Genomic DNA, 26,490 nt, shown 5'->3' with positions numbered 1-26,490 from the left:
ACGCCCACAACAGCAAGGAACTATTCAACATCGTCAAAAAGTTTACCAACTCCACTGCCGGCACCAACGACGTCACTCCCTCTCAAGATCTCTGCGACTCTCTACCTCGTTCTTCCACAACAAGATCGCTGACATACATAACAGCTTTGGCGGCCAGTCCACCCCACCCACCCCTGAACAAAAACCCCCCACGAACAACCTATGCGCCTGGAACCCAATCACCACCGAAGACACCATCCGCCTGATGAACTCCATCCACTCAGGATCGCCAACCGACCCATGTCCCCACCACATTTTCAACAAAGCAGACTCCATTATCGCACCCCATCTCCGAGATGTCATCAACTGCTCCCTCAACTCCTCTACCTTCCCGGAAATCTGGAAACATGCCGAACTCAGCGCCCTCCTAAAGAAACCCACAGCAGATCCCACCGAACTTAAGAACTACCGCCCCATTTCGCTCCTCCCATTCCCTGCCAAAGTCATTGAGAAAATTGTCAACAGTCAGCTCGCCGCCTTCCTCGAATCCAACCCTCGACTCATCACAGTCCGGCTTCCGAGACAAACACAGCACCGAGACCGCCCTCATCGTAGCAACAGACGACATTCGAACTCTACTGGACAACGGAGAAAAAGCTGCCCTCATCCTACTTGACCTCTCCATAGCCTTCGACACAGTCTGTCATAACACCCTCATACAACGCCTCCGCAACGTCGGAATACAAGGAAAAGCATTGGACTGGATCATCTCGTTCCTCGCTGGAAGAACCCAAAGAGTCCGCCTCCCCCCTTTCAAATCTGAAGCCATCTGCGGTGTTCCACAAGGATCATCACTCAGTCCCACCCTCTTCAACGTATACATGAGTCCCCTCGCATCCATCGCGCGCCAACACAACCTCATCATCTCCTACGCAGACGACACCCAGCGGATCCTCTCCCTCACCAAAGACACAAACTTCGCCAAAACCAACCTACACGACGGGGTGAAAGAAGTGGCCGAATGGATGAAGAACAGCCGTCTAAAAGTGAACTCTGACAAAACGGAAGTCCTCATCTTAGGATCATCCCCCTCCGCTTGGGATGACTCATGGTGGCCACCGGCCCTGGGAAACGCACCCAAACCAACGGACCACGCACGTAACCTGGGCTTCATCCTGGACTCCTCCCTCTCGATGACCAGACAAATCAACGCCGTCTCATCATCATGCTTCAACATCCTACGTATGCTCAAAAAAATCTTCCGCTGGAACCCCACCGAAACAAGAAAGACGGTCACCCATGCACTAGTCACAAGCCGACTAGACTACGGAAACACCCTTTACGCCGGAACCACAGCCATACTACAGAAAAAACTCCAACGCATCCAGAACGCCTCAGCCAGACTCATCCTAGACATCCCCCGCCAAGCTCACATTTCCGGTCACCTGAAAGACCTCCACTGGCTCCCTGTCAACAAGAGAATAACGTTCCCTCTCTTCACCCACGCACACAAAGCCCTTTACGACCTAGGACCCGAATACCTCAACACGCGCCTGACCTTTTACACCCCCACCCGCCAACTACGATCGTCCAATCAAGCCCTCGCCGCGATTCCACGCATCCAAAGATCCACTTTGGGGGGAAGATCCTTCTCCTACTTAGCGGCCAAAACCTGGAATTCTCTCCCCACCCACCTCCGCCTTACACAGAACCACCTCTCCTTCAGAAAGCAACTAAAAACTTGGATATTCGATAAGTAAATCCCCCCCTCACCCCCCCACCCGCCTCCCTCCAGCGCCTTGCGACCCTCTGGGTGAGTAGTGCGCTATACAAATATTGAACTTGAACTTTGTGCTCACAAGTTTGTGCTTGTGTGTTCTGGGTGTCTCTCACCCAGTGTCACCTTTCTCCCTTTGATACTGGGGGTCTGGATCCTTAATCACTCAGCAGGAAATGAGACACTTTGTTTATAGCACTAGCCCAGGCCTTTTCACCTCGCGGGCTTCTCCTCCCTCAACTCTCCAGATGCAGGGCAGCCTGGTGCCATCTCATCCCATCCCTGGGTAAAGACCTCTACCAGCTCCTCACACCTCTCAGATCCAGACAGTCAGCAGAGAAACACATAAATGCTTAGAGCACAAAACTCAGCCACTTTCTGAAAGAGTGGCTTCTGAACACACAGTGACAAAACCACATTCATAGAAAGATGTGTTATGACACTGTGAGTGCATAACTCTCCATGTTAAACTTATAAGAAACTAGGCTAACAAACACAATGCCCAGCCTCCCCACAGAATGGCCTTTCACCAGTGAAAAACAAAATGTAGTGTTTTTCACTGTCAGGACATATCACACCTTCAGTATATGTCCTGCCTTTTACTTACACTGCACCCTGCCCAGGGGTTACCCAGGACCTACCACAGGGGTACCCACTGTGTATGTAAAAGGGAAAGCAAGGCCTGATAAGTGGGTATACTTGTCAGGACAACATACTAGCTCACTGCGCCGGCCCTACATTGAAGGCCTGAGTTCCATTCTCTGCGCCTTGGCATTACTAGCCCTTGCACTCACAGTGCACATCACAAGGGATGTTAGGGACGTTACTAGTAAGACAAACATACTAATCATGGCCAACCAATTACCATTACACTTTACATAGGGAACCCTTGTGTAGGAGAGTAGGGTCTGCTTTCCTATGGTCACCCCACTTTTTTGCTTTTTGCTTCACTGGTTTTTGACTTAGATGTGGCTGTGGGCCTGCTAATCAGACCCACAGCCCTGCTATTCTCTCTCTAAATTCACACCATGTACTTTAGGTACATCACCAATTGGGATTTGGGTCACTCTTGTGAGTCCCTGTACAGAGTACTATAGGTACCCAGGGCATAGGTGCACCCAAGGCCTACCAGGGGCTGCAGCATATCTTTTGCCACCCCTGGCTGGCCATCCAAACTGACACAACTGGCTGATCACTCAGCTGGGGCAAGGTCGTGTAATCACCCCTTGCTTAGATTTAGTATTCTTATATCTAACCTTATATATAGACACATATGCACCTATAAGTCACTCCTATGGCAGGCCTTAACAATCCTGAAGGCAGCGTGCTTGGTTTTATGTGAGATGAGGCTCTAGCATGAGCTGAGCCTGTCTGCAGCTTTCGGAACCATGTCCTTATAGCTGTCCTATGATATTGCCATACCATATACTCTTGTGCATTATGAACCTCGTGGTTAAATGCTAACTTTGGTTTGGCTTTATCAAAACATGTCGTGTAAGGTGTCCTACGCTTTGGAATACTACCCCCTCGCCAGTTCTGGCGACGGGGGTAGCATTCCAGCCTTCTAGAGGGAGAAGACATGTTGTAACTACTAATCCCGGTTAGTTAACCAGAGCCTAAGCATCACAAAATGGATGCTGCTGCCACAGACACAAGTCTGACCTCCTGCTGCTGGGAGTCCTTCCAGCGAGGGAGGCTTGGGCAATAGGTTTCCTGTCTTGGGAGGTGCTAGCACCACCCCAGACAGGCCGTAGTGTACTCGGGCAGGAAGGGCTCAATGACATGAGACACTGCCTGGGGCACACAAGGTGTCCCATGCATAGTCCAGTTCAAACCAGTGCTGGGGCACTCCAGCCCCAGCGCGAAACTGGACAAAGGGAAAGGGGTGTAACCACCCCCTTCCTGGGTCCCACCCATAGGAGGGACCTAGCAGGTAATCCAGCCCCTAAATTTGGTACATAGGTAGGACCTGAGTCCCAAGACTTTAGATTTATCCTGACTGAAACTCTGAAGCAAAACTCTGGACCTTCGACGATCTAGAAGACTGAGGAATCTCCCTTGTGGTCAAGGAGTGACCACCCTGCACAAGCAGGCACCATCAAGCGATCAACGGTTTGCTTTGTCGACGCTCCCGCCGGAGCCCGAGCACAGAGCCTGACAAGACCCGGACTTCCAGACTTCCAACAGCCCGATCCACAGTCACAGCAGAGCTGAGACCTGTGGAGGCGACGAGAGACGTGGGACCGGCCATCTTGGAAAGCCAGCGAATTGCTTTCCGTGCAACTTCTGAGGCACCCTCGAAGTTGTGCATTGGGGATTGAGAAGCCCCGAGCACCAACTGCACCGAAGATCAGCCCTCCACACTCCACGAGTTCTGCGTGGGGCCCTTCTGCATTTTCCTGCTCGACGCGTCTGTCCGGTCACTTGCCCGTTGGCTAGTGGCCTCTGTGACGACGAAACGCTGGTCTGGTTGCTCCAGACTGGCCCCTGCTCCCCTGAAAAGGAGCAGTCCATCGGACCTTGCTGGTTTGATTAAGAAGCCATCTTACTTTTCTGCGTGGGTTGCCTTTGCGAAGGCTTGTTGACTCCAATCCGGAAGCAGACACCGCCGACAGTGAGAGCCTTTGTGGGACAGTCCGTATCCAGCGCCTGATCGTCGTCGACACCTCCTGGTCCACGTGGCTGCAGAGACAACCTTCACGACATCACCTGATTGCTTCGCGACATCGCCTGGTTCCTTCCTGGTTCCTTCCTGGTCACTGGCTGTCTCCTCTGCTTTCAGGTACTCTTCATCCTCGATCCGCCCTTGGATCCAACCGACACTTCTCTCCTGGTCGCCTGCAGCATCTTTCTCCAAGGCTCCATAGGAATCAGCGACGAAACCCGACACACTTTGACACCTATGCACCCGCTTCCTGTGGGTGAAGTAACGCAAGTATTTCGGTACTCCTGTGGGTATTAAATAACCTAGTGTCCTAGTTTCAAGAAGCTTTTCCCTAGTCCATCCGGAAGTGTCCTAAAAGAACTAGTTTCCATTTCTTTCGTTCCCATTCTAACTCTATGGTAACTCGCTTGCGTGTAAAGACACTGCACGCGCATCCCGTGGGCCTCCTGCTCTCTATCTTTGGTAGAACAGTGTAGCCCCAGCGATTCTCCAGGCCCTAGGCCTTGCCTTTGTTCGTAAAGTGGTTCTTATACCACTATTTTAGTATATGGTTCGAAGTGCACCTAGGACATAACTGTATTTTGTGCAACTTATTGTATGTTTATTAAGTATCTTGTTATGTGCTTGTGCCTCTGACCTCAAAGAGTTCAGAGGATTAATTTAGTAATAAATACATATATATTTTATATATATCCTGTGTGGTGTCCTTTCATTTGGTATTAAAGGGATTGCATATGGTAAAACAGCTGGCTTCACATGCCCTCTTCAGTTTAGCCTAAGACTGCTTTGTCCATGCTACCACTCGGATAGCTGGTCTATAAGGTTGACTTTACAACCATCACCATAAGGGTTGTTTGGACTGGTGCAAGGTGCTCACTAGAATAGTGAACATCATATACCAGGCCAACTTCTCACACCTTGTACTTTGACACTGATCAGCAGTGGCAAAGTACCCAAAGCATCTAAATTGGCAACTCTGTCAGGAAAACAGTCTAGGGGGAAAGCAAATGTTTTAGGGAACTTTTAGCCATAAAGGCTAAGTCCTATAATATCAACCGCCTAGAACTGAAAGCCAACCTTCTCGCCTTGTAAGCGTTCCTACCAAGGATAGCAGGATCATAGTTGCTGGTACATGCAGAAAATACAACCAGTATGCATTATGTTAACCAGCAAGGGGGCGCAAGATCACTAACTCTCTCTCAGGAAGCCAAACAGCTTTGCTGCTGCCTTACAATTCACTTTGTCTCTCTGAGAGCCGAGCACGTATCCGGCACCAACACCTTGGTGGACACACTCAGCAGAGCCATGGATGGATGTCAAGAGTGGAAATTAAATCAGTCGGAGAAGAACAGAATACTCTCACTATGGGGTCAACCAGCACTGAATCTCTTTGCGGGAAACAGGAACACCAAATGCCAATTCTGTGCCCGTTGGTACCCCCTCCCTCGGTCGTGGGGGATACCTTTTTGAGCAGATGGTTTAGGATCCATGTATATGCTTCCCCACCCACTCCTCCGTTCCCACTAACACTGAAGGTTCTCAACAAAATTAAAGTGTAACGCTGTCTACTCATCTTGATTGGTCCCAAGTGACCCAGACAACACTGGTTCTCTGAGCTTTTGCTGTTTGAGTCCAATCCCATTTACTTACGGACAACGCCAGCTCTTTTGACTGTCTTCTCAATTCCACTAGTTCTGAGAGTTGAATATCCCTCTTGACTGCAGGAATATTCTATCAAAAGCAAGAGCGGAAGCCACCTTCAAAATGTACAAATTAAAATAGAACAGGCTCTGTCTATGCTGTCAGCAATACAACCTGCATCTGTTAAAGGCATTACTTGAGCAGATTCTGCCTTGACTCCTTTTGCATGCTCAATTAGGTTTGGTGCATGCCTCCAAGGTGCACCTCGCTGCAATATCAAGATATAGACGCACTTCCCATTTCTCTCTCTCTGCTCCATAAGAATAATAAATTCATTCATGAAGGGGTTGTTCAGAGCTTTCCATCTGATGCCCCTCCTCCAGAATGGCATCGCAATGTAGACCTCAACTTATGAAAGCTCTATTTGAACCCATTCACAGAGCGGATCTCCAGTTTCCCACATAAAAGGTAGCTTTGATGTTGGTGCTCACTTCCACTAGGAGAAATGTAGGCTTTCACAATACAGGATCCCTTAGTGGTAAACATCCTTTACAACAAAACTTTTACAACGCAGTGCTTTTACAACGAAAACCATTACAACGCATTGCACTGGGGGGCGCTCTAGGATCGGGAATAGTTTTAATTTACTATCCAACACCTTCCCTACTATCCACGGGGACTGGAGTTGGAATAGTAAATTAAACTATTCACTATCCAGCACCCCAAAGCGCTATGCGTTGTAACAGCATGCGTGGTAAAAGCATGCATTGTAATGTCATACATCCTCCCTTAGTACTTTTCACTGATGACTACGTTTTCCTTTCCAGAACAAATCCAAGATTCACTCCTAAAGTTCCATCTTCGTTCCATCTCAATTAAGCTATCGTACCACACACTTTTTCCCCCAGAAAGGTTGCTCCATATGATGGCTAAAATTCTACTTACATCATACTAAACATCTGTGGAAAACTGATCAACGTTTAGTGTCTTGTGAACAAACACGACAGGGTACTTCGCTCACAAAAGCAACCATCGCAAGATGGATCTCTGCTGCCCTCCAGTTTTGCCACTCCAAGACTAACCAACCACTCCTATCTTAAGACAAAGGTGCGCTAAAGAGGGCTGTGTCCACTTCGGCTGCCCTGTTTGCAGGCAATACCATGATTCCCATGGAAAAAATATGCCTTGCTGTGACGTAGAAGAGCACCTATGCTTTCACACAGCACTACTGCTTGGAATCGGCACATTGATACAGCCGTTGGACAGACAGTTTTACGACATCTGTTCTAATAAGGTGAGCCTTTTCTCCTGTATGTACTTATTCATCACTAATTATAGGATATATATATATATATATATATATACGGCCGCCTGACATTGCCAGAACTGTTGCATGTTGGGATTTGGAGTCCACGATATTCAAAATGGACTGTGATAGGCTGTGCAGACTGCAAGGGGGAGGGAACACAGTGCCTTTAAAACTTTCAGCAGGAGGTTACTGGGAAGGAAGTTGTTAAGGGGCAAGGCGCTGAAGAAGGCACGATAGCCGAAATGCATTCGCCATTCCAGGACCTCTGAAATAAACGGCTGTTTGTTCTTTGTTCCCCGTGTGGCCTCTCATCTTTTTCACTCGGAAAGGATTTTCAGAGATACTATCAAATTTTCAGAGATACTATCAATACAGACAGAGCCAACGCAATAGCCAGGCATATGGAGAAAGAACACTCGAATAATTGGAAAGACCTAAAATTTTACGCTGTGGAATCGGTTGGAATGCACCCCAGAGGGGGGGACCGTGAATTAATCCTCAGGCAGAAGGAAGCAAAGCATATCATTAACTTTCGTACCTTAACCCCGTATGGGCTGAATCAGGACAAGGAGTTACATTACCATCTGTAAATCAAAGGACAATTGAGAGAAGATGCTGAGGGCAAATACTAGACTTTTTCTCATATAACTGTATTACTTTTTAATTTCACTTGTTTTAATTTAATTGTGATTCACGGTGTGCACTAAATGAGAAATTATATAAGGGTGGATTAGAATAAGGGAACGCGCCTAGCTTTTGCACAATGAATGGGGATCGGCCTGATTAGACACCCACTAGAGGGTAAGAATAGAGTGAAATTCCCCATTACAGTTTACTCAAATCTGAATTGGCGCTCAAGACCCACTGGAGGGTGTGAGGTTGTGTTTATTGGCGGTGAGCCAGAATTGTGATTAATAGAGTGTGAGTGTTATATTATAAAAAGAGGGATAAATATAATGCATCCACAATGAAATAATGGAGATCGCGATATAACACTGTTATTTAACATGTTACCGCTGAAACTATATTTAAGCATGAAATCAAAGCATGTTATATATTGAGGCCAAATGCGTCCCTTTTAGGAATAACTACAAGCACCACAATGCACAGGGTAAATAACAGGATGTGATGTCACAAGTATTTGTTAAAGTTTTTTTAAAAATGTGATGAAAAAATTGTGGTTCCATGTCAGTCTCGTGAGCAAGGTCTTGGTTAAGACTGAAACGCGTAGAGTTGCTGCTGGCTGAGCTGTAATGATTAAACAAACTTAAAACCACCGAATTGGGAGTAATCACTGTGTTGGAAAAAACGATTCCGGAGTGCAAGAGCAAACTTCTCTACGGAGGAAACAGGAATGCATTTTGACGGCGGGGCCCTGCCGTGGCTCGTTTGCACCGTCGAAGAGCGCCTAACATAACCTGAACCCGGGCTAAAGGAGAAAAGATATATATATATATATATATATATATATATATATATATATATATATATATATATATATATATATATATATATATATATATATATATATATATATATATATATATATATATATATATATATATATATATATATATATATATATATATATATATAGTTTTGGCTCATTCGCAGTTCCATTTAGATGTGTGTTAACTTACTCCCATTGGAGGAAACCAGATGGTCATTAAAACTGCATGTCCCAGTATCCCTTTTAGTGGACGCTGCTGTTAACTCTCCACCACCTTTTTTACAAAAAAATTGTCACTGCCCCTGCAGAGCCTACATCCTCTGCAATTCCCGATGCTCTGCAAACCCGAAGCCGGGGTGTAAGTACATGGTGTCTCTCCACGAAGTCATGGCCCGATTTCCGTCCGGTTACATCCCCTTTCGGGTTTGCGGCAGTCCAGAATATTTCTATACCTCAAAGACAACACCTGTTAGCACTGTTGATTCTCAACACTGAAGGGCGGTTTCCCCCGTGTGCTAGTCCATGTATACTATTGACGTATGCAACAGGTTTATTCTATCATATATAATGCATTTATATATTAAACTGTTATCCACCATCCTCAATAGGAACTTATCTCACAAGATGTTTAATTACAAGAATTGCTTGCTATTCTAATTCAAGCATGTGAATCTGTGAAATATGCAATACTGTAGAAGAAAATTATTTACTTCTCTTCAACTGCAGTTCTCCAGTATTCGTATCTTGTATAGATTCACATGCAACCCACCCTACTCACCTGAGAGGCTCCCCTTATAGCTTGAGATTATTTCATTCCCACTTGTGCTTAAAAATCGGAGGGAATGAGCCTCTTTTGGTAGCATTCTAGACGGGGCCATTGGGTGCTACCGCATGATTGGTTAAGGCTTGGATTTTGGTCATAGGCTAAGTGACGCTCTGTTAAATGTGTGCGATTCGGAATCACATCGCAATATGAAACTGCTTTCTGCAGTGTAATGTATTTATGCATGTTTGCAAATTAACTTGTTTTTTAAGACAAATGTGATGGTCTTGCTACGGTTTCTCTCATTTTTTATATTGGAAAATCCACAAGATTTATGTTTTTAAAGATCTTTATATTAAATTGCACATGATATATTTTGTAACCGAATATTTTTATTAAAGTGGAACGATGAGTGTTTCAATGCTCCTTGTAATTCATGGTTCCTTCAAGGCTGTGTTAACGCATGTGTGTAGAGTGTATATGGAGTGATTGAAAGATAAGTGAACCTAAAGGGAATTATATATTTGACTACTATTTCTAAGTGATTGTACATTGCCTTGATCGTGATATGCACTGCTTTATTATGGTGCAGTGCGTCTCTTTCTTCAACAACAAGAAATTATTCGAGCAAGTGAGATTAGATGGCCTTCTGAATTGCTTGCAAGACCAATCGGTTGCAAGGAGTGTATTCTTCCACCACACCCTGGATAAACATTGGATTTTTGATTGTCTTCCTCTTGGGATGGTGCCACCTGGAGAGGAAAATTCTGGGGAAGCCTATTCACAAGCATTTACACTAGTACACATGGCACATCATCATTGACAGTTCACGCCATTGCACTGAAGCAAGTACAGAATGAGAATGGTGTTGCGCCAGCTCTAGATTTAGCATTACAACTAACTATAAACTTTGCCACAGTCTCCTCTGTCATCGTCGGTAATAAGGTAAAAGCTTCGCTTCTAGCAATTCAACAGAAGTTAGAATCTGTTCCAATTCAAGACTGTAATTGGGAAATACAAAAAATAATTGCTGATGTCTACACCTTTTTGGGCAGTGATTTAAAACCTAAAGGTGACTCTGAGGATTCACTTAAAGAGTAATCTACAATGGAAGGAAAAAAGCAGCAGCGGGAGAAAAAAAAAAGACTGATTGGATCACCCTTATTGCGGTAATCTGATATGGGTGGTTATAATCTGAGGAATCGCGATTAGATAAAAAATTCTAAACGGTATCAGGATTCTGATAGCCGCTCTTCACGTTTTTTTTTTAGAACACATGCAGTAAACATACTTATAGAAGCAGGTAATCAAAGAAAATAGGAGATTTAGTTAGAAAGGTGAAGCCAGACGCAAGATTGACGTCAGCATAAAAGGGAAGAGAGAGGATCGCGCTCCAATTAAAAAGAAGTAAGTGGAACGACTTTCTAAAAAAAAAAAAATGCTGATATTACTACAAATACTCCTGAAGACCAGGACTTGGTTAAGAGCACTTTTAGACAGCGTGGCAGAAGTCACAATACTGCATCAAACATCTCAGAAGTTTCAGGATGGGAATACACCTGATGAAAACATAAGCGTTGAAATTCCAGATAAATTTATAATCATCCTAATAAGGTTCATAACGTAAACATGCAAATTGAGGCGGACATGCCACACACCTTTAGAGCAATGTTCTGGACACCTATTGGATGATTATGGTGTCATCTTAGCTGACTGAGACTGGCTTCCAGTCTTTGTTTTGGAAGCACATTTAGGGGACGAAATTGTCAGGGTGGCCTTCTCTTGCACAGTGCCTGAAGATATCAGAGAACTTCACACCGGTGAATGGGCTCTACAGAAACAAAGTGGAGTGGGATAAAGATTCAGTTCCACAAATTAATCCTTTAAGCAGTGAGCCCCAAGCACAGGCTCAGTACTCTTTGAAACCAGAAGTCAAGCATGGAATTAAAATAATAATGGATCAACTACAGTATCCAGACATAATGACACGTTGTCTTTCTTCCATGAACACGCCACTTTTTCCCATCACTAAACCTGAATGTTCTTTTAAGATAGTCTTGCACTATAGGAATCGGAATTCCCATCCACGAACATACTCAGTACAGAATGCGCATAGCACAGGCTTTAATGACTAACCTGGTGCAGAAAAAAAATATAAAATTACACTGGATATTTCCAGTGGGTTTTTTAGTCAAAAGTATAACACTTCAAAGCGAATATCTAACCTCCTTTAGTCTTGACGGGGCATAGTTGTCATTCTGACACTTGCCTGTGGCCTATAAAAACAGTTGCCTTGTTTTCATCGCGCGTTATTGAAATCTTACAACCAGATATCGAGGTATTATCATATATCAACAACCTCTTTCTCACAGATGATGATCTAGACTTACGCCTGACCGGAGTGGACAGGGTGGTAACCTTATTACCTATCACTTCCTTGAAATGGGTCATAAACCAGAAGAAATTCAATGGACCGTGATTGAAACTGTCAGCAACGAGAGAACCCTCTTAGAGAAGGAACAAAGATGGGTGTTTCGTGTTCAGTCACATAAGATTGGGTTGAACGATGATATCCCTTGGGCTCAACTTTAATGTATCCCCCTTGGAGCAGATCCACTCACTACCCCAGAAAACCTTTTCCGATTTCTTTCAATGAGAATGCCATGTTGACAACGTAAATAAGGTCATGCATTCCTCTGACTGTGTCACTACAATTACTAGACAGAGCGATAACACCGGCCCTGTGAACCCTGGTTTTTTTGTTTTTTTGTTTCCCCAACATAGACATAATAAATGTAACGGGATATGGTATGAGCACTATGTCTGTACTGATAACCAACACGACCATACCATTTTATTAAGAATTTCCTCATGCACCAAAATGAATATTATTAATTATGCGCGTGTTTCCCTAATTATTGCGCACCCCCACCCCGAGAAAAGAAAGAGTAGGAAGACTCCCGTCCTTCTCCTCACATTGTTCCATCAGGTGGCGGCCATTTTGGGAGGTTGACGCACTAGTCATACCCAGGACTGCCGGGTGACAATGCGGAAATAATACTTCTTAAGAAACACGAGACATACAAGCCGGGTATTCCTCGGAGTAGCACGGGGGTGGGAACAATGCTTCTTCTCCTCGCCGGACATGTGAGTAATAGACTCTGACCTCGAGTCTTTAAAAAACGGGTCACGGGCACAAACGATAGTTTTGGTCTTTGCGCAACAATTAAAACCAAGGTGCGGTTTTGTTTTCACAGTACCGCGGAAGAACACCCCTCGCCTGCAAACTCATGGGGCATTGAAATTAACTAAAAAGTGTACGTATTGTAGTGTTCACAATATCGCTAATAACGGCTAGCGTTTTTATATTTTCTCTGATAGAAACCAAAGGTAAAGGAGGTCCCTCCCTTTGAATTGCTTGTTCAGTGGTAATGCATTGAGTCGTGATTGTGTATGTGTGTGACGAGATGACAGTGGAACCGAGTAGTTTGAGGTCCCTGTTTCTATAACCAGCTATAGGACGCTGTTTATAACTAATGCAATATCCTTTCTCAATGTACCAAGGGATATGACTGCTTTTGATAAATAAGGCATACTGGTACATAATTGAATATCTGTACCTGGCATTGGATCATGACGTAAATTTACGCATACGTGTTGTTTTTCTCTCTTTTCCTTTTCTCCACAGAGACCACAATAGGTCCCTTTTTTGGTACTATTTGTATCATTATTTTTGCTTCACTGGGCCAACTCATGCCCCGGAGCACGAAACAGTCAGCTTATTTTTGCTGTGCTGTTTGTAGGACAGTAGGCATATTCTGTAGAACTGAGTATATTCTAGTAGGGATCGCTTTTTTGGTCCTGATGAGTAAGCAGTAGGGGACTGCTTACGAAACATGTCGACTAGGTAGCTAGCTACTGCTCTACCTCACAACCCCTTCTTAATGTTCCCAGCTAGAGAAGTGAATAAAGTATTTTTTCTACTATGCCAGGGAATTTTTATATTTTTTATTAATTCACTTTTTTGAGGTCCCTACACTTTCACTGACACCTGTGCACTCACACATAGTCACTGTCACAATATAAGTGCTCCCTGGTATTCGCTTGGTCGTAGCACGCCCCGTCCCGTTATAGGGGCGGGAAGACCCCTATGATGAAGCATGACACTATTGGATTTTGTTAGTGTGTGAGGGGTATTTTAAAAAGCAGATTGCGCTCTGGTCTTTCCACCTTTAAGAGAGAGCCTAGCACGTTTGTTAGAAAAATTGAAACCAATTTAAAAAATGTTACCACGTTATCACTTTTTTGATAGAATCTCTTTGTTTATTAAAGTTCTGTTAGGAGGGTGATTCTATCAGTACCTCTACGCTCCCCCCTTTGTTTTGGAATTACTGGCAGCGTACAGCTGCGGATGCTTGACTCGAATATCAGTATTTTCCTCGCTACCACGACAAAAGCGATTCTGCATTTCACAACAGGCTATTGATCGATTAAGGGACCGCCTATTTCTACTTGTACAAACTCCCTTTGCTGCAAACTGATGGCAGACCTGGGCTTAACTTTCACTGAGGAAGAGATTTCCAACCTGATGTCCTCCCTGGGAAGTTTTGAGGGACTAAACACAGCAGGCCCTCCCACTAAGAACAATGACTGGGATGAACTTGAGGAGCTGAGAAGGACCCAGATAAAAACAGCACTCCATGGTCTATTAATGTCAGAATACCTTAAGGTTAACACTGCACCATCAGGGCTCGTAGTCCGCAATGAACCCTTTATTTTTCTACAGGACAAGACTTTCAAAATTGACTGGTCCAAGATCTCTTGGCGATGTACCAGGGATTGGATTGTTCTCATAATAAAAACTGCAAGTAGACTGGCGAACGAACTAAAGATTGAAATACAAACTATAGAGATACGTATAAAGAGCTACGAATCACCAGCTGACATCAAAAAGTATCTTGATGCAATGAACAAATCATTGAATGAGTTCGAAACCACCCTCAAAAGCAGCAAGTATGAGAAACTGAATAAAGACAACAGTCGCTGGACTAAAGAAAGAGTCTATCCCTATATAAAGGATGATTATAAATCAACGAATGGGAACGCCACAGATGACGAGACATCTGACTCTGGATCCAATAGCTCCAATTCTAGTCGGAATAAGAGCCCAGGATATCGAGGGAACAGGAGAAACTTTCGGAGGGCCAACTTTCGAGGCACGAGAGGCTGGCAGAACTTCAACCCTCCCATGATGTACCCCCAACAACAACAATATGGACCACCACCCTTTCAACATCCTCAGGGACCGTTTCCAACTTGGGGATATCAACCACAAGATTATAGCTATTATGACCCTTCGGCTCCTTTTTTAGGGGCGCGCCAGGGACGGGCGAAGGGGAGGAACCGGAGAGGGACCACGGTACATTGGAACCCAGAAGAAGAACAAACACCCCGAGTAGCAACAAGGAGCATGACAGGTGCAACAAAGAACCAGAAATGAGTCTGGTGGTGAATCTTTCCAGTATAGAACTAACAGAACAGCAAAAAGCAGTCCTGGAAAAGGGCTTGGGATATGTACCAACAGCAAATATGGACAAATTCCATCTCTGCAAAGAGGTACAGGAATTCATGCGACGTCTGAAATTACAGGTCTTCTTTAAAGACAAGGAAGACGAGACAGAGCGTGGAGATACTGATCTGAGACCGAAATCTAGGTTCACCCCTATGGACCATCTTCTCCCAATTGAACTGTTGACATTCGAAAAGGCTGTAATGATGGAGCTAGAAAACATCAACCCGTTAGAGAAACGCATCTTTCACAACACCACGAATGAAGAACGGAAAGCGTTACGAGATCTGAGTAATGACAAAAGGATCATAATAAAGCCGGCCGACAAGGGTGGTGCAACTGTCATACAGAACATAGAACAATATGACAAAGAATGTAGGAGGCTGTTACAGGATACAAGAAACTATGAAATTCTTCCCGCAGACCCTACTGAAAGAATAAGAACAAAAATTGGCACTTTGGTAGAGGAGGCATTGGCACACGACTGGATCTCGAAAAAAGAAGGGGATTTCCTCTGCCAAAAAGATCCAAGGATCCCCTATCTATATACTCTACCCAAAATCCACAAAGGGATGGACAACCCCCCGGGACGACCAATCGTCTCTGGGATTGGGTCCATTTTAGAGCCGGTCTCAAAATTTGCGGACGCCTTTCTCAGACCAATGGTTCAAAAGACCTCTACATACTTGAGAGACACCAAGGATGTTCTGAACTTAATAGAAGAGGTACCCTTTGATCCCAATACCCAGCTACTGATTAGCTGTGATGTGGAGAGTCTGTACACCAGCCTGCCACACCAAGCAACTTTGGAGATTATCGAGGATGTGCTCTTTGAGGAATTCTGGGAGTATCAGACACCTCGCAACGTAGTGATGGACTGTGTCTCTCTGGCGCTGAAAGAGAATTTCTTTGAGTACAATGGCACTATATACTTGCAAAAACACGGTACCAGTATGGGAAGCACATTTGCTCCTAGTATAGCTGGACTATACGTGCACCATCTGGAGGTGACTAAAATACTGAACTCAAATAACCCCTTCAAATCCAACATCAAGTTGTGGAAACGATACATCGATGATATCCTCATCATCTGGGATGGAGATGAAAAGAATTCTGAACAGTTTCTAACCTGGTTGAACTTACAGGACGACTTCCTAAGATTCACCAGTACCACCTCTAGGAGCAACTTAGTTTTTCTTGACCTAAACATCTTTCCGAAGAATGGGAGATTAATGACAACAACTCACTTTAAAGGTACTTCAAAGAATTGCCTTCTTATGTATAACAGCTTCCATCCCCGACACCTGCGGGATAATCTCCCATATGGTCAGTTCCTGCGCCTACGCAGGAACTGCACAGAGATTGACAATTTCAAGAAACAATCGGAGGATTTGAAAAGGAAATTGAAAGCACGGATGTATCCAGATCGCATCATCAACCAGGCATACACGAGAGCAAAGAACAACTGCCGTGAAAGCCTACTGGAGCCTAAGATACCAAAGGTGGAAGAAAAAAGACCTATTTGCGTAACCACATATAACACCAGCTCCAATTTGGTTGCGAAAATCATTAACAAAAACTGGAGTATCCTGAACAGTGGAGGCCTACAGATACCCAAACCCATGTTTGCCCACAAAAAAGCCCAGAGTTTAAGAGACGTTTTGGTCCACACAAGACCGAAATCGGACACTAACAACGTACAAAGAAATCCGAACTTTGTCCAAGGCCACTATCCATGTGGAGGGTGTAAGGTTTGTTGCCTTACTCAGAAGAGCAAGAAGATAACATTCAACAATGGAACAAACTGGGAACAAAGGGGTTTCAGTAACTGCAACAGTGTGAACGTCGTATACCTGATCACCTGTCCATGCAAACTTGAATATGTAGGGATGACGAGCAGGGCAGTAAAGATCAGGATAGGCGAACACAAGAGTACAATAAAATGCAGGAAATCCAGTACAAAACTCACCAATCACTTCCTTGAAATGGGTCATAAACCAGAAGAAATTCAATGGACCGTGATTGAAACTGTCAGCAACGAGAGAACCCTCTTAGAGAAGGAACAAAGATGGGTGTTTCGTGTTCAGTCACATAAGATTGGGTTGAACGATGATATCCCTTGGGCTCAACTTTAATGTATCCCCCTTGGAGCAGATCCACTCACTACCCCAGAAAACCTTTTCCGATTTCTTTCAATGAGAATGCCATGTTTGACAACGTAAATAAGGTCATGCATTCCTCTGACTGTGTCACTACGATTACTAGACAGAGCGATAACACCGGCCCTGTGAACCCTGGTTTTTTTGTTTTTTTGTTTCCCCAACATAGACATAATAAATGTAACGGGATATGGTATGAGCACTATGTCTGTACTGATAACCAACACGACCATACCATTTTATTAAGAATTTCCTCATGCACCAAAATGAATATTATTAATTATGCGCGTGTTTCCCTAATTATTGCGCACCCCCACCCCGAGAAAAGAAAGAGTAGGAAGACTCCCGTCCTTCTCCTCACATTGTTCCATCAGGTGGCGGCCATTTTGGGAGGTTGACGCACTAGTCATACACAGGACTGCCGGGTGACAATGCGGAAATAATACTTCTTAAGAAACACGAGACATACAAGCCGGGTATTCGTCGGAGTAGCACGGGGGTGGGAACAATGCTTCTTCTCCTCGCCGGACATGTGAGTAATAGACTCTGACCTCGAGTCTTTAAAAAACGGGTCACGGGCACAAACGATAGTTTTGGTCTTTGCGCAACAATTAAAACCAAGGTGCGGTTTTGTTTTCACAGTACCGCGGAAGAACACCCCTCGCCTGCAAACTCATGGGGCATTGAAATTTACTAAAAAGTGTACGTATTGTAGTGTTCACAATATCGCTAATAACGGCTAGCGTTTTTATATTTTCTCTGATAGAAACCAAAGGTAAAGGAGGTCCCTCCCTTTGAATTGCTTGTTCAGTGGTAATGCATTGAGTCGTGATTGTGTATGTGTGTGACGAGATGACCGTGGAACCGAGTAGTTTGAGGTCCCTGTTTCTATAACCAGCTATAGGACGCTGTTTATAACTAATGCAATATCCTTTCTCAATGTACCAAGGGATACGACTGCTTTTGATAAATAAGGCACACTGGTACATAATTGAATATCTGTACCTGGCATTGGATCATGACGTAAATTTACGCATACGTGTTGTTTTTCTCTCTTTTTTCCTTTTCTCCACAGAGACCACAATAGGTCCCTTTTTTGGTACTATTTGTATCATTATTTTTGCTTCACTGGGCCAACTCATGCCCCGGAGCACGAAACAGTCAGCTTATTTTTGCTGTGCTGTTTGTAGGACAGTAGGCATATTCTGTAGAACTGAGTATATTCTAGTAGGGATCGCTTTTTTGGTCCTGATGAGTAAGCAGTAGGGGACTGCTTACGAAACATGTCGACTAGGTAGCTAGCTACTGCTCTACCTCACAACCCCTTCTTAATGTTCCCAGCTAGAGAAGTGAATAAAGTATTTTTTCTACTATGCAAGGGAATTTTTATATTTTTTATTAATTCACTTTTTTGAGGTCCCTACACTTTCACTGACACCTGTGCACTCACACATAGTCACTGTCACAATATAAGTGCTCCCTGGTATTCGCTTGGTCGTAGCACGCCCCGTCCCGTTATAGGGGCGGGAAGACCCCTATGATGAAGCATGACACTATTGGATTTTTTTAGTGTGTGAGGGGTATTTTAAAAAGCACATTGCGCTCTGGTCTTTCCACCTTTAAGAGAGAGCCTAGCACGTTTGTTAGAAAAATTGAAACCAATTAAAAAAAATTTACCACGTTATCACTTTTTTGATAGAATCTCTTTGTTTATTAAAAAAAAACCTTATTACCTAACCTTCCACCGGTGTAAAGATCACCTACCTGACAGTGACCTTCTTAGAATCCAAGTTATACGATGAGGGAAAGAGTCTAGCGCCCTATTTTTACCCTTAATAACTGCATCCATGCTAGGATTCTTCAACTTTGGGTGTACCTATTTGTCTAACTCTGCTGAGCCTTTGAAGATCCGGTTTGACTTGATTTCGCCCACGTTTTCAGCAAAACTGTAGACCGATGTGCACATTTCTATATGTGAGCTCTGCAAGTAGACCTGCTCAGAACTAAATATTTACAGACTAGGGATAACGATACCAACCTAGTTATCAGCGACCATACACAGTCACTATGATTATACCTAAAAGACTTACAAAGAGGGATAGAATGTTCCCATTTCGTCAAGTTCCATTTGTATTTATTAGCAGAAGCACGTTTTGCTTCTATCGAAATAATGATTGTGGCTCTTCAGTCGACTGATATGAAGGAATGCCATTTGGCGCAGGGAGAACTCCTGATCGTTGCTTCTCCTGTACCGGCGCTAGAGGCAGCCCCAAAATGCTCGTGCCCTAGACCCGTGGTTGGTGCATTGGGCCTTTTCCTTAAGTACCGTGGATGTAAAGATTCAGAACCGTCTTTATCTTTGTGCAGAAGTTTTTCCGCAATATGCACAACATGCCGCGCTTACCAGAGTATATCCTACACAGATGGCTAGCAGTAGGAACAAAATACAAGTCCAAGGCATGTGTGCTGTAGATACACATGCTTTACATACTCCTGCCATCTAGTGTTAGATCCGGATGTTTGCAAGTCTTTTTTCTTCGAAAAAGTCTTTTCCAGTTTCAAGGTAAAGTGACTCCTTCTTTTGGCGATAATGCGCATGCTCTCAAATCAGTCGGTCTTTTGACAACTTATGACAACTTTCTTTAAAAGGGGTTGATATCCCTTCCTCAAACGGCAGGACTCAGACGGTGCCATGACTGCAAGAAGCAGTTGTCGGTCACCTTTTCTGTTCAGTGTGGTTGTGGTGCTTGGCCTCCAGCCATTAATGTTGTGGTAGAAATATTCGCTTAGGCACCCGAGGGTGATTTGGGAGGAGGCCGCAAATATCCATGTTGCTGTACACAAGAAGTAACAGTCTAAGCACAGATACGGCCTAAAGTGGGAGGCCTGCGTGTGAATAGTCCACTCCCTGTTCAAAGTCTCCTTGTAATTCTAAGTATAGACATGCTCAAAAAGGCCAAGTGGCATTCGTCCCTATCTCACCATGGAACCACAGGGGTCTCCAGTCAGACTTCTGTCTGCAGACCTGGCCCAGTGCCATCTGATCCCTCGGTACACACTACTCTGCATATACAGTATACGGTACATTTACTCACACAGCAATATATTTGCCAGAAAATGCCTCATTTCTAGTGGTAGTTTGGAGGGCAGCTAATTCACTAGTCTTTTTCAATTGCACATAATTGAGACAAAGGCTTGTGTCGACCAGAGCCAATTTCATCTGAGCCATTACTGAATGACAGTGAAGCCCTTTGATGTCTTTATGGTGACTTAGTCCATCCCATGTTTGTGGCTTCCTGAGACTAGGTGACACAGCCGGCTCTCTGTGACCCAGACTCCCTAACCAAACAGTCTACACCTGAAAGACTGATAGTTGCGTTATCTAGTTTAGAAGTCAACCAGTCCAAATTCCATTTTATTCAGTCTCCTGACAGAGCAATTTGAAGAATTGACGCCTTCAGAAGCAGATGTTTATTCAACTAGTTTAGCCCTCAGATCCGTTTATATAGCAGTGGGATATGGCCAGCGAGATCTGCCGGGTCTCCCCAGGACCTTGAAACCTCTTTGGCGCAAACAATAAATGATGGTCAGGATGCTTCAAAGTATGTGCTGCAGGCTGGCCTGAACTCTACGGATTACAAAAGTGGAGCTATTGGCACCAGTTTCATGCTCAGACAGCACACCTGGATAAGAGCAACTGGGTGTTCAGGGGTTGTGCAAGCGTGCTAGATGGACAGGGTCTTTTTGCTGCAGTCCATTCAATAAAAATATCGGTTATCACTACAATGACGTTTAGGGGCTGCTCTTAGGGGCTAGCGTACAAAGCCTGCAGTTGGCAAGTCTCTTTGTTTTCCCTCACAGGCCTGTGCCTGACTGTTGGGAGGCAAAATGGGACCTTTCCTACCAAGTGGGAGATTATCATGCCCCTTCACTGCTGACAAAGTCAACCTGAAAGGTGGCCCTCCTATTTAGATAGTCTTAGCTCACTGCTTAACCCTCCTGCGATCTCAGACGTATTAAACATTTTGCAATCTTCTACCTTCAAAGATGCAGTGCACTTTGTTAACCCTCCCGCTAGGGCTCCTCAGAATTCTTCAAGTCAGGCGCTATGTAACGGCCTGTCTGATTACTTTCAAGAGAAAATTGACAATATCAGATCTTCTTTCCCTACTGCTTGGACTCCCCCGGCTACCTATGTCAGGGACTGGGAAACTACATCATTGATGTCCTTTAATGAGTTGACTATTGAGACTGCATCAAGGCTATTTGCCCATTGCAAATCCGGCTCCCCTTCTGATCCGGTCCCTGCTAAGGTCATGGGCAATTTGGCCCCTTTATTGGTCAAACCTTTTCTTTCTATCTGGAATGCCTCCCTCCACACTGGCAAATTTCCGACTGCTTGGAAGGAGGCTATGCTGGTCCCCATCTTGAAAAAGGCAGATGCGGATCCAGCACAATTTAGTAACTATCGTCCTATTTCCCTCCTCCCTAAACCTGCCAAGATTTTGGAAAAGGCCGTACAGCTACAATTGGCGGAATATTTTGAAAGCAACCTACTATTCCACGATTCTCAATCCGGATTTAGAACGGGTTTTAGCACGGAGACTGCTCTCTTGGAAGTCTCTGAGACGTTCCGTGAGTGTGTGGATAGGGGCGAGGAGGCCATGTTGATTCTACTGGATCGTCTGAGGCAAGCTGGAATAGGTGGCACTGCACTGTCCTGGATTGAGTCCTTTCTTATAGGAAGATCTCAGAAGGTGCTTCTTGGACCTTTCAAATCAGAGGGTAAACCCCTTCTCTGTGGTGTCCCTCAGGGCTCTGCCCTGAGCCCTCTGTTTTTTAAGGTTTACCTTGCACCTTTGGCTAGATTGGTGGAGTCCTGGGGGGTCAGAGTGATCTCCTATGCTGATGATACTCAGCTTGTGTTTTCTTTTAGAGATCACTCTGACTCCAGCTTTGCCAGCTTTCGCCATTGCCTGGACAATATATGCACCTGGATGACCACCAATCACCTTAGGCTTAACACTGATAAGACAGAGGTCTTATTTTTTAACCAGAAAACTCCGCTGTCCTCTAGCCTGTGGTGGCCTACGGTGCTTAACCCCCCGCCCACTCCTGTCCAATTAGTACGCAACCTAGGCTTCCAGTTTGATGATGCCCTTTCCTGTAAAGCCCAAATTAACAAGGTCACATCAGCCTGTTTTGCGAAACTACGGATGATTAAAAAGATCTTCCCATACCTCCCTCTAGATGCCCGCAGAACCATTATCCAGGCCCTCATTACATCACATCTGGATTATGCCAACAGCCTCTATGCCGGTGCCCCTCAGTACCAGATCGAACGCCTGCAGATTGTGCAGAATGCGGCGGCAAGACTGATTGGCAATATCCCTTATCGACAGTCGGTTGCTTCCTACCGCAAGAAGCTACACTGGCTTCCCATCGCCTGCCGCATCCAATTCAAGATTCTGACCCTCGCTTTTCGCGCTCTTAATGGCCTTGGCCCATGGTACTTGAAAAAGCGATTGGTAGTGTCTCAATCAGTCAGATCTTTGAGATCTAATAGTCTACGTCTTCTGATTGTGCCACGCTTCCGACGTTCCAGAATGGGCGGTAGAGCGTTTGGCGTAATGACTGCCAAACTCTGGAACAGCCTCCCACTTGACCTGAGGTTCAGCCCTTCTGAATCCCTTTTTCGTATTAAATTAAAAACTTGGCTGTTCTCCATGGCTTGAATTTAGTTCTTGAATCTTCCTTCCCTTTCCTGAGCCTTCCGTTTTCAGCGCCGGGACACCCCTTCGGGGGTAGCCGTGCGCTCTATAAGCTGCTTAAATAAATAAATAAGCTGTTATCACATCTAGCCCTGCTTTATCTGGGAGGGGTCCAAAATATCTGATCAGGAGATTTCAGCCTAAAATGCAGCGGCCTACCTGTTTTTTTGCGCGTCCCACGCTGACCACCGGTTTCCTCTCAGCTCCGTTAACATCCTGCCCTTCCTCTACATAAATAAAATTTAAAGCTAGGGTTGTTAGATACAAGGTCAGACTAAAATAAGGCACTCCTTTTTTCTGTAATCTTTTAACCCTGTGTTCCTGCACGGATTCTTCAGTCTTCTTTGGCCAATTGATGGTCATGCCTTGTTTTGTCACGGCCTGCTGTAGCTGCATAGAGTTACTACCTGCCAAGTTCTGGAACAATATATCTTCAAGATGCTCCAACAGTGGTTAATTTTTGCAAGACCCTTAAAACTTGGCTATTCAATACGCTTTCGTACAGGCTTCTCCAACGAACCATTCGGATGACTGAGAAAATTATTCGCATGCTTGGGATTCTCATCAGTAAGCTAAAGAGAGGAGTACCTTAATTGGGGCTGTTCTTGACACTGCAGCATTCCAGGATTTTCCTCTGCCTCAGCAAGTTCGCCAACTTTTAGGATTTGAATCTGATGTGTCTGGCTCAATCCTGGATCTCTGTGAGGACATTTTAGAGCATTCTTGGACTGTCTGTCATACCAATCGCGAATGGTATATGCAAGCCTTGTAGTGTATCCTTTCTGCTTCAATGGGCCAGCGTGCTTTTCCTACTCCCTCCTGATCTACGCAGGATCTACTGTAGTGGGAGTTAGATGTGTCAGGGTATTCTTAACCCAGGTTTCTTTGAGTAGCGTGTGTAGTTTTTTTTCCTACCTACTGACCTGATGTGCTATGAACTTCATTGCTCTTTGCATCACATCAGTAGCTTTACTGCATTCTATTTTCTCCTAAGAAGTGTGAAGATGTGGAAGTGCCTGCACACTGATGTGTGGGAGATCAAATCAATTCACACAGGTCTGCGACAGTGGTAGTCTGGTGTTTTAAGTGGTGGCAAGTTACAGACCATGAGGGAATCATCTACTATCAAATTGTTTGCATTTGTTTATCTGTTGGTCTGTGCACTCAGCATGCTTAGATTTCAGGTAAATTGACATTGGGCTGTCCTGATGTGATTATTTAGTTAAAACTAGCAATGTGTTCATCTTGCCTCTTGAAAGCCTCCTAAACAATAATTGGGAAAGTGCACCATATTGAACTACTGCGGTTGTAGCGCAATACTTCGGGATATGTTATGCGTTTCTTTCATTGTGCACGTGGAGGTGGCTGACTTGGGATCTCTAAAGGTGATATGTATACTTTCAATTCTTATTCTGTGTAACCCGTTGTTATCTGTGTAGATTATTTGTAGATTATTTGGCACAGCAACAAACCCAAACTCTTATCTAAGTTTGCATTGTCTCGCCTCTCCAGACTCCTGCTGGACTGAAAACATCGACGATGCGCTTAGTTGGTGTGAAGATGGCTTTGCAGACCCAAGCAGTGGTAATTATTGTTTTTGTGTGCGAAACATGGGTGGTACATGCACGTGTTGGGTGTTGGTTCTATTTCCTGCACATGGAATGCCAAGTGAATGTGAAATCAGTACTTTGTGCATGCTATAGTATTTTCAGGTGGTATGCCACTCCCACCAATGCCAACTCTGTCCCCTGTTACTAAAAAGCAAATGTGGTGGAGGAATAGGCTGGTTCTAGAGCGTGTGAAATATATACAATTAATATTTCGGGGTGTTTTTATGATGGGGGGTTGAAGTGCTTCAGGATCCTTTTCAATGATAATTTTTATGTTTATTACTTCAATGAAGAGCCATAAGATATGTAACTAGTGTTACAAAAGTAAGAAACTTTCCCTTCTTAGTTTCAACTTGCGCCTGATGTTTGGAACATTAGCGGATGACAAGTGGCAGCATAGGGCATCTGTTCCATTATGTATCAGATTCAGAGTAGTGCCTTTAAACGCTGGTGCACTCTTTTCATCCTGCGCCTAGTCAAGTCAAGTCATAACATTTATATAGCGCACTACATACCCAGAGGGTTTCAAGGCGCTTAGGAAGGGGAGGAGGATTATTTGTCAAATATCCACGTTTTAAGCTGCTTTCTGAACGCTAGGTGATTCTGGGTGAGGCGAAGGTAAGTGGGGAGTGAGTTCCATGTTTTGGCAGCCAGGTATGAGAAGGATCTGCCTCCCATGGTGGTCTTGTTGATGCGAGGTACAGTGGCGAAGGCTTGGCTGGAAGAGCGAAGTTGTCGGGAGGGGGTGTAAAAGGACAGTCGAGAGTTGAGGCAATCTGGTCCGATGTCGTAGAGTGATTTGTGTGCGTGGGTAAGCAGTCGGAAAGTAATCCTCTTATTGACGGGTAGCCAGTGGAGGTCTTTAAGGTGACCAGAGATGTGTTCGTTGCGTGGGATGTCTAATATGAGCCTGGCTGAGGCGTTTTGGATTCGTTGTAGTTTCTTCTGGAGTTTAGCGGTGGTACCTGCGTAGAGGGTGTTTCCGTAGTCCAGTCGGCTCGTGACTAGAGCGTGGGTGACTGTTTTCCTTGTATCGGAGGGGATCCAGCAAAATGTTTTTCTGAGCATGCGAAGAATGTTAAAGCAGGAAGAGGATACGGCGCTGACTTGTTTGTTCATTGAGAGTGAAGAATCCAGGATGACGCCAAGGTTCCGTGCGTGGTCTGTCGGGATGGGTGCATTTCCGAGGGCTTCCGGCCACCAGGAGTCATCCCATGCAGAGGGGGATTTACCTAAGATGAGGACTTCTGTTTTGTCTGAGTTCAGTTTCAGACGGCTTTGTTTCATCCATTCGGCGACTTCTTTCATTCCTTCGTGTAGGTTAGTTTTGGCGGTGCTGGGGTCCTTGGTGAGAGATAGGATCAGTTGAGTGTCATCCGCGTAAGAGATGATGTTGAGGTTGTGTTGGCGGGCGATGGCCGCGAGGGGGCTCATGTATACGTTGAAGAGGGTGGGACTGAGTGAGGATCCTTGTGGTACGCCGCAGATGACTTCGGTGGCCTCGGACTTGAAAGGTGGGAGGCGGACTCTCTGGGTTCTTCCGGTGAGGAACGAAGTGATCCATTCCAGTGCCTTTCCTTGGATTCCGATGTTTCTGAGGCGTTGTAAAAGGGTGCTGTGGCAGACTGTGTCGAAGGCTGCAGAGAGGTCGAGGAGGATGAGGGCGACTGTGTCTCCATTGTCCAGCAGAGTTCGAATGTCGTCTGTTGCTGCGATGAGGGCGGTCTCAGTGCTGTGTTTGGCTCGGAAGCCAGATTGTGAGGGGTCGAGGGATTTGTTGGCTTCGAGGAAGGCGGC

The 26,490-nt window shown here is 44.9% G+C and overlaps 1 protein-coding gene across 2 annotated transcripts in view; it reads left to right on the top strand.

Annotated features, from left to right (window-relative positions):
* LOC144819236 (PC-esterase domain-containing protein 1A-like) overlaps positions 1 to 26,490 on the top strand; it is a 359,196-nt gene that overhangs the window by 231,019 nt on the left and 101,687 nt on the right. For both annotated transcript variants that reach the window (XM_078677207.1, XM_078677208.1), the window contains one exon: positions 24,596 to 24,667. In XM_078677207.1, coding sequence (XP_078533333.1) covers positions 24,596 to 24,667 — 72 coding nt within the window. The remainder of the gene's footprint in view (positions 1 to 24,595; positions 24,668 to 26,490) is intronic.

This window comes from Lissotriton helveticus, chromosome 2_1 (assembly GCF_964261635.1).
Source record: "Lissotriton helveticus chromosome 2_1, aLisHel1.1, whole genome shotgun sequence".
Classification (NCBI taxonomy): domain Eukaryota; kingdom Metazoa; phylum Chordata; class Amphibia; order Caudata; family Salamandridae; genus Lissotriton; species Lissotriton helveticus.
Note: the sequence above shows the minus strand (reverse complement) of the source record. Positions and strands in the feature narration are given on the sequence as shown.